At 51.4% G+C, this 8,568-nt stretch overlaps 2 protein-coding genes and 1 long non-coding RNA gene across 7 annotated transcripts; 1 reads left to right on the top strand and 2 right to left on the bottom strand.

The window, feature by feature from the left end:
- Positions 1 to 325: 325 nt before the first annotated feature.
- Positions 326 to 3,467, bottom strand: LOC144058348 (pleckstrin homology domain-containing family O member 1-like). Of its 5 annotated transcripts, XM_077576761.1 has the most exons (6): positions 3,267 to 3,465; positions 2,428 to 2,565; positions 1,692 to 1,832; positions 1,507 to 1,611; positions 1,237 to 1,335; positions 326 to 1,128 (listed from the first exon to the last, which is right to left on the bottom strand). In XM_077576761.1, exons 1-6 carry the CDS (start codon positions 3,345 to 3,347, stop codon positions 499 to 501), a joined length of 1,194 nt encoding a protein of 397 aa, XP_077432887.1. In that variant the 5' UTR covers positions 3,348 to 3,465; the 3' UTR covers positions 326 to 498. The 5 variants fall into 5 exon arrangements, with proteins under 5 accessions (XP_077432887.1, XP_077432885.1, XP_077432889.1 ...); XM_077576759.1 differs by having other exon boundaries at positions 326 to 1,335; positions 3,267 to 3,466; XM_077576763.1 differs by lacking the exon at positions 1,507 to 1,611 and having other exon boundaries at positions 3,267 to 3,466.
- Positions 1,096 to 3,183, top strand: LOC144058351 (uncharacterized). The gene is made up of 2 exons (XR_013295423.1): positions 1,096 to 1,314; positions 2,441 to 3,183. It is a non-coding gene; the product is annotated as an uncharacterized LOC144058351 (long non-coding RNA).
- An 885-nt stretch (positions 3,468 to 4,352) lies between the features above and the next one.
- crdhl (cone RDH-like) lies at positions 4,353 to 8,519 on the bottom strand. The gene is made up of 8 exons (XM_077575093.1): positions 8,424 to 8,519; positions 7,715 to 8,348; positions 7,499 to 7,633; positions 6,174 to 6,365; positions 5,946 to 6,107; positions 5,749 to 5,868; positions 5,421 to 5,625; positions 4,353 to 4,658 (listed from the first exon to the last, which is right to left on the bottom strand). Exons 2-8 carry the CDS (start codon positions 7,839 to 7,841, stop codon positions 4,553 to 4,555), a joined length of 1,047 nt encoding a protein of 348 aa, XP_077431219.1. The 5' UTR covers positions 7,842 to 8,348; positions 8,424 to 8,519; the 3' UTR covers positions 4,353 to 4,552.
- Positions 8,520 to 8,568: the final 49 nt, after the last annotated feature.

Genomic DNA, 8,568 nt, shown 5'->3' with positions numbered 1-8,568 from the left:
TCTTTTCGTTTGGCGACTCATGAAACATTTGAACGCCGCAAACAGACGACCGCGTTTTCTGAGATTTTTTTCGTGACGTGAGCGACGCCGACTCACCGGAAGTGTTGAGCGTCGTCGTACATCCAAGACCGCCATCGGGTTTTGGAATTGTACCGAAATGGGCCGATTTCAAATGAAAAATGACGCAACGCTGCCACCTACTGGCGACCACTCATGAAATTGAGAGTGGAGGAGCATCAGACTCTATGGCGCCCCCTTTTGGAAAAATGACCAGTGTACAAGTTGACCACTTACGTTAGCTTCTTCGCAGTTAGCATAACACAGATAATGTTGACGTGTTCCTTTTATTGATCGCACAGTTTGCTTTGATTGATGATTGACATTTTAGTATGAAGATTTTGACTTCATTTTTTTCATGAGCATCTTCGTTACGCAGACTGGACCAAATATTCCTCGGCCGTCCTGACTTTGAAAATCAAGAGTTTCCCGGCCTCGACTTCAGGTTGGCACGTCTGGCCGCTTGCGGTCTTGGGACTGGTCCAGCTGGAAGTGGACTTCCCTGAGCTCCTTGACCTCCCGCAGGACCTGGCGGGCCTGCTCCAGGACTTCCAGCGCCTCCTTCAGGAGACTGCAGACTTCCGCTCTGGTTTCCTCCACCGACCGCGGTCCTTTCCCGTCTTGGTCTTGGGGTCGGTCCCACTTGGCCGGGTCCTGCGTGGCCGCCAGAAGCCGTTCTGTCTGCGCTACCTTCAGGCTAATGAGGCGGCGCAAGCGGCTGACGGACGCGGAGACGTCCGAGCACGGCGGGACGGCTCGGTTCTTGTCCGAGTGGCTGGAAATCTCGTCCATGGAGGAGCAGCGGTTCATCTGTGACGTCACGGATTGTTTTCCCGACACGGAAGTCCAGTCGGCACCTGTCCCCGGTCGAGCCGCCGCTTCGCGGGGAAGACTCTGTGACTTTCCGGGAGCTGGGACGGTCCCGGCAAAGCGCGGGCTTTGGTTTCTGGACCCGTAATGGTCCGAGGTGGGCGGGGATTCTTCTGGCTGGCGGCTGGCGGCTTTGTATGTTGCTGGAAGCTTGTCCTCGTCAATCAGATCCAAAATCACAGTCCCGTCTGATGAGGACGCCTGCATACAAAAAAAGAGCGAAAAAAAAGAGCCAGGACCACTTAAGACCCGCGCGGTCAAGCCAACGGGTCGAAAGCAGTCCAGAAGGCGTCGAAAGCGTTGACTGACCGCAACCAGCAGGTGACCTCGGCTCGGCGGGCGGCGGCCATGGCGGATCCGGGCTCGGTCTCGCGTCAGGTGACACAGGTGAGCCTCGTTTGCAGTCACCTGCAAGCCAAACAATAACACTCAACTTTCTGTTGGCGGCACAACACACGTCAGCTGCCTCATCTCGTGTTTATCTCACTCAGCACTTCAATTAAGGGGCTCCCAGAGTCTTCTTCACCCTGCAGTGCCCGTTTGCTCGCGCGCGCGCGCACACACACGTGCGACCATTACCTGATCCAGAATTTTGTTCTTGGCCCTCGTGATGGCGACATTGAGCACGCTGATCCACGACTCTTTGTCCTCGGGACTCACTGCCAGGAACAGAACGCTCACAACCTAAAACACACGCGCGCTCACGTGACGGACGGCGCCCTCAAGACGAGCGAGCGCGTGCGTGCGTGCGTGCGCGTGCGTACCGTGTTGTGTGCTGAGCGGCATCGTTGAAGCGTAAACTTGCTGAGATTCTTTTTGCTTCGACTTTTCTTTTTGTGGTTCCTGACGTCGTCGCAGCTGCCGAAGTGGCTCAAGTCCAAAACCTCATCAGCACCCGCGCGACCCTGACACTCACACAAACACACAAACAAACACACAAAAACACACAAAAACACACAAACAAACTGGGCTTGCAGCATTTTCATTTTTACTGAACGTAAATTGGATTTTGGTGACTTTGACTTTCACGCAAGTTAGCATCGCTAGCGTGCATTTGATAGTCGTGCAACTGTTTAGCAGGTTGATCGTCATGGAAACCACATCCATTATTAACCAGCTTTCAGTTGGGGACACGCCCCCTCAGGGTGCGCGCGCGCGCGCTCTTGTGTGTTCAGTGAAATGCGACTCTGCCACAGAAAGTGTGATCGTTTGCAAGTGGCCAAATTGTGTTGTGGCCAGAAAATTGACTGCTGAGGTGACAGGTAACAGTCATCCTCATCTTCATCATTATCATCATCATCCTCATCTTCATCATTATCATCATCATCCTCATCATTATCCTCATCTTCATCATCGTCATCATTATCCTCATCTTCATCATCCTCATCATTATCCTCATCTTCATCATCCTCATCATCATCCTCATCTTCATCATCCTCATCATTATCCTCATCTTCATCATCCTCCTCATCTTCATCCTCCTCATCCTCATCATCCCACCTCCTTCTCGCAGACCATCAGCTGGTGGTCCTTGAGGACGACAAAGCGGTTCTTCCAGATCTCCCGGAACATTCCTTTGCCGCAGAACCTTCGCAGCCAGCCGGCCTTGTCCGCTTGGCAGGACAAAATGGACGCCACCTGCTGGACGCATTTCAATGACTTTGGAGCCAAACGGATCCATCGATCGATCGATCGATGGACGCTGACCGAACGAGTCGACTTGAAAGCAAAAAGCTCGTCTCAAGCGTTCCCTTGAAAACACAAAGTAGGCCAGCAATGAAGTGACGTGAAAACGAGTCAGAGGCGACGTTTGCAAACGCTCGCTGGAGCAGGATGGAGACTTTGGCGAAGACGTTTAAGGTTTTGAAATATTCTCTCTATTCCCTTTGAAAAAGAAGAAGAAGAGTAAGAAGAAGCATGTTCTTTGCACCCCCAGCCAGGCAAACCACTGCCCGCCCCAGCAGGGCCCGCGACTCAGATCTTTATTGCTGCTCGTGGGCCGGCCCGGGTCCCAAAACCCACAAATAGCAGTGCTGGACTGTATATATATGTATACACACACGCGCGCACACACACACACACACACACAGTATAAAAAAAATACGTCTAGTATTGAATAATGCACCTTTTGGGCAGATGGTTTTCGTGTGTAATCGTTTTTGGCTGCTTGGAAAAAGTTTAATTTTGAAAAGCGGAAGCTGCTTTCAGGCCAGCCAGCAACTTCGTTGATTTCAAAATAAAGGCTGCCACAAGTCATCCTTTCGTCTTTCTCCTTCCGTTCTTTCGATCTGTGCGTGTGCGTGTGCGTGTGCGCGTGCGTGTAAGGCGCGCTACCTCACCGTGTGCGTGTCGGAGTGTTTGTTCTTCTTCTTCGTTGTTGTCGCCGTCTGGCTGTCGGCGTCCGGCGGGCCGCCCAGCATTGTGGCGGTTGCTCCAAAGCGGCTCACGGCAACACTCTGCCGATACGCGGACGGCAGACGTGCTCGGTGTCCATTTACTGTCCCCCCCCCCCCCCCCCCGCGTCCCTCTTCACCTCCTGCTGGCTGAGCGGCTCCTCGGCAGCCCCTCAGCGCCCTCTTCTGGCCAGACTTTGGCGTGCCGGCCCTACTTGGTCTTGTGTCCAATCTGTTGCGATTCTGGGCTGACAACCCAAACAAAAACAAAAAAATCATAACATGAACAATTTCAAGTATTAAGGTGTAAACTTAGGACATTAAACGAAGCAATTATTTCCATTGAAGGCCACTGGTGAAGTCCAATGCAGCTTTGCCTGTCTGTTTTTCGTTTTGTTTTGTTTTTTTAAAGGTCACACGTCCAACTTTTAACATTGAATTATTTTTCTAGAATGGCAGCAAATACGCTTGCCATAGAACGTGAAAATATTAACCGGTAGGTTTTTGAAGGACACAAAGCCGCCTTCAAGGATATTTCCACAGTCTGAAAAATGAGTTTGCAATGATTGAGGAGGAAATGCAAGTTATGATATTTTGGATTTCAAAGCGAACGTCAGCAGCATGAGAGTGAAAAGAGGCAATTTTGAGGGAGTGGCCCCGTCTCATGCAAGTAAATCACTATTCACCCCTCCCCCTTACACTTGTGGCCAATGGTACGAAAGGCTTTCATTGCCGCAGCTTGGGGTAGTTGTCCAGTTTTCTCCACTGGTGGCAGCACTTCATGCACTTGTTAGGGTGCAGATCAGTCGACAACTTATCAGAAGCTAACGCTGTTAGACCAACGCTAATCCGAGTGCTCAATGCAGCTCTGCTTACCTTTTGCATGGCGTCATATGGCCGTGACTTTAAAACGGTTGCCACGCGGCCCATTTGTGGGGGCGGGGCTATGTAAATGAGGCATTACATCCAAATTTTCATCACTGGACTGTGTTTTGTTTTTTGTGGCAACAAAAATCACATGAGACATTTATCCAAATCTATTTTATTAGCTTGACATGTTTTTCACACCAGGTTTTCATCGTATCTTAGGATGGTAATTTTGCAATCGAAGTGGCGTTCTAATCTTCCTTTTTGATGTCATTTGAGCGCACGGCTACATTAGTGGCATGGCAGGCCGTGCTCGCCATCTGTCTCCAAGGGGGCGGGGCCACGTCGTTCCCAAGAGAAGCAACTCAGCTCATATCTTTGATTCCGACCAATCGCGCGCTCTCCCTCCACAGCCGGTCGGCCGTCTCGTCGTCCCGCCCCTCCGGCGCCGCTTCCTTCAGGGCGCAGTCGCTAAACACAAAGCAAGAAAATCAACATGGCGCCCTCAGTGCATCTTGAAAATGGACTCAACTTGATACTTGAGGTACAAGTGAGTCGATACGAGCAGTCATTGGTGTGCAGAAAAAACATTTGCATCTAGTGACGGGGGAGCAGAGTTATTTTTGTTAACCAAAACTAATGAAAAACTGAAATTCAAAAAACTATTTTGTTGAAGACATAAAAAAAAAAAAGCTTTATAACATAAAATTGAAAACTAACTGAAACTGCATTTTATGTTTATAAAGCGAACTAAAACCAACCATAATTATAACAAAAATGTCCTTCGTTTTGGTAGTTAATTGAATGCATGAGCCTAGCTAGCTCCCTGGCTAGCTCCCATGGTGCTCGTTTACCAAGCTAGCTAGCTAGCAAGCACCTGTGGCTAAAACCAAACTGTGACAGGGTTTTGACTTTCTGGCCCTGGATTTGCCAGCTCTGCGCACGAAAAAATACACATTTAAAAAACAAACCCCGAAAACTAATTCTGAAACGAACTAAAATTAAGCATTTTTTAAAGAAATAAAACTAACAGAACCACCCTGAAAACTAATTAAATGTACATGTAAAAAACTAAACTCAAAAGCAAATAAAAAGTAACTACAATAAAAATTCCTAAAAGTATAATAACCCTGCTGGGCGGGAAGGAATGAGCGAGAATCTTTGACTCGTTCCCGAATCCCGAAGTTTTTGCACTTTGTGATGACGGACAGGCACGAGGCCCTCCCCCCGTACCTGAAGTAGTTCCCTGATTGGTCCTCCAGCCCCGGCGTGACGGCGCAGTACAAAGTGGTCTGGCTGCCCTGGCGCGGCGTCTTCATCAGCAGCATCGCCGGCAGCCTCAGCAGCGCCCCAACCAGGGGGAACCAACCCTCCACGTGGCGACCCAGCTCGGTCCGGATGACGCCGGGGTGCACGCAGAAGGAACTCACGCCCGAACCTGAGTGCCAAATGCACAACGTCACCACAGCGGGGCGCACGCCGCGTCGCCGCCGGCTAACGTGGCGCTAAGGCGTCCAGTTGGTGAAATGGCAACGTGCACGTGCGCGCGAGTGTGCTTGACCTCGGTGGCGGCGTGCTAGCTCTCTGCTAAATAGCACGTTAGCGAGCTTGCTCTGCCGGTAGCTCTGCAACGGACTGTACGGGCGAGAGCTGAAGAACAAATCGGAAAAGTCGATGCCACCTGAAAACAAAGAAGACAACAAATATGCTCAGACGTCAGCCGAGCGTCACGAGAAGCAAAGAGGTCAAAGGTCACACCTCCGCGATGGGCGATGGACGACACGGTGATCACGCGGCTGGGGGCGGAGCTCTTCAGCTTTGGGAGCAGCAGATTGGTCAGAAGGAAGTGAGACAGATGATTGACAGCGAACTGAGTCTCAAAGCCGTCCTCCGTCAGCCATTTGGGACACATCATCACACCTGGACACATGCGTGCAATGGGACGGACGGGCAACGGCACGGGCGGCGCGAGACGGCCGGACGTACCGGCGTTGTTGATGAGGACGTCCAGTCTGTCCTCGCTGTCCAGGAAGTCTTTGGCAAAGTGTCTGACCGAGTAGAGGGAGGCCAAGTCCAGGTGTCGGATCACCACGTTGCCGTTGCCCGTCGTCTTGCGGATGTCCTCGGCCGCCTGCTCGGCCCGAGACAGGTCCCGGCACGCCATCACCACGCGGGCGCCTAAGAGGACGGCACCGCACGGCGCTCAAAAGGCTTGCCTGCTGGATTTGCCCCTCCCCGTCCGTTACAAAAATCGATCAATCAATAAAAGGTTACATCTTCCTCATGAAGCCAAATAGCAGCTCATCTTGTCAAGTGTCACAAGAATACGTTGGGACAAAGCACAAGTGCCAACAACAACATTTGGCGGTTTGCCCTCCTTTCAACAATTTGAGGTGAGGAACGGCCAAGCTAGCAACCCAGAAAGCTAGCAACCCAGAAAGCTAGCAAACCAGAAAGCTAGCAACCCAGAAAGCTAGCAACCCAGAAAGCTAGCAAACCAGAAAGCTAGCAAACCAGAAAGCTAGCAAACCAGAAAGCTAGCAAACCAGAAAGCTAGCAAACCAGAAAGCTAGCAAACCAGAAAGCTAGCAACCCAGAAAGCTAGCAAACCAGAAAGCTAGCAAACCAGAAAGCTAGCAAACCAGAAAGCTAGCAACCCAGAAAGCTAGCAACCCAGAAAGCTAGCAACCCAGAAAGCTAGCAACCCAGAAAGCTAGCAAACCAGAAAGCTAGCAAACCAGAAAGCTAGCAAACCAGACGACTCCATCGACTTTCAACAGAAGAAAAACTTTTTCTTTCTTTCTTTCTTGATTGTCCGTCACACCCACCGGATCACGCTTGTTTTTTTCTTGTCATGGACTTGTAGCTCAAACCCGCAATTGCTGTTTTTGGAAAGCACGCGGAACATTCAAGTTGAAGTTGAAGTGGCGCTAGGTTGTCACGGCAACCAAACGCATCCTCAGCATTTGGGGGAGCAGCTGCGACCGACCGACCGACCGACCGCTCGGAATCATTGAGCTCATTTCAAATTCCAAGCGTGTCAAGCAGGGAGGCCATTTTGATAGTCTTTGGTCTGACCCGGCCAGGGATTGAACCCACCACCTCGAGTCCAGTTTCAGGACGCACACCCTACCACTAGGCCAGCGCGCTGCTCCAAAAGTTCCTTTGAGCCGGATTCCAAGCAGGAAGTCTTGGAGAGCATTAAGAGCTTACGCGGCTTTCCTGTGATGTCGCGATGCTCGTGTGACCTCACGTAACCTCACAGAGATGATGCGGCAGGTACAAGATGGCCGTCCGCCTCGCCCGCTCACCTCGCCTGGCCAACTCTCTGCACGTCTCCTTGCCGATGCCCGTGTTGGCGCCCGTCACCAACACCGTCTTCCCGTCCTGCCGCTGGCGGCTGCGGCAGACGCCGCCGCCGATCCACCTGCGCAACGCCGCCACGCCTGCGCACACGCAACACATGTTGGCAAGAACACGGGTCAAGCTTAGCGCTAACATGGACACGACGATGACGATGATCTCACAGATGAGCAGGACCGCTCCCAGCAGGGCGCCTTTCCGGAGCAGCGTGCCCCCCTCGCCCACCGAAACCTGGGCCTCCGACTCGACACCAGGCCACGGCAGAACCAAGAAAGCAGGCCCGGCCGGCATGCTGTGAAGACGCACTGCTCGGCTCCACGCAGCCTTCTGGTCCACGGACGCTTCTGCTTTACAGACTATTCAGGTAGACAGAGTGTTCTGGTCTTTGCAGTGTTCTGGTCCACGGAGGGTTCTGATCAACAGAGTGTTGTAATCTCCACAGTATTCTAGTCCACAGTGTTCCGGTCCACAGGGTGGTCTGGTCCACAGGGTGGTCTGGTCCACAGGGTGGTCTGGTCCACAAAGTGTTCTGGTCTAAAGAGCGTCCCGGTCCACAAAGTGTTCTGGTCTAAAGAGCGTCCCGGTCCACAAAGTGTTCTGGTCTAAAGAGCGTCCCGGTCCACAGAGTGCTTCGCAATCCGCACTGCAGAGCGTTCAGGTCTATCAAGTGCTCCGGTTCAGATTGCTGTATTCCGGAGTGTGTGTGGGCCAGCGAGCCAGGACAGAACACAAAGGGGGCGGGGCCAGATTAAATCTGATTAGACCGGATTAAAAAGCGCACACTGAACACATGACTTCCTGTCAAAGAGGACCACATGTGAGTATCTACTGTAGAGAAATGATTTCATATCATTGATCTTATGTTGTGCCTACCTGGAGACAATTTCATTTTTACGTGACTTCATTTCTCAGTAATTAATTTAAGGTTAAGTCATTTCAGTTCAACTCCAAACGCCATTTAAATCATTGCTGACCTGTACAATAAATCCAGTCTGTTTTTCCCCACCTTTTTTCGATT

The sequence above is a fragment of the Vanacampus margaritifer genome, chromosome 9 (assembly GCF_051991255.1).
Source record: "Vanacampus margaritifer isolate UIUO_Vmar chromosome 9, RoL_Vmar_1.0, whole genome shotgun sequence".
Classification (NCBI taxonomy): Eukaryota; Metazoa; Chordata; class Actinopteri; order Syngnathiformes; family Syngnathidae; genus Vanacampus; species Vanacampus margaritifer.
The sequence above is the reverse complement of the archived record's forward strand: the minus strand, read 5'-3'. Positions and strand labels throughout refer to the sequence as shown.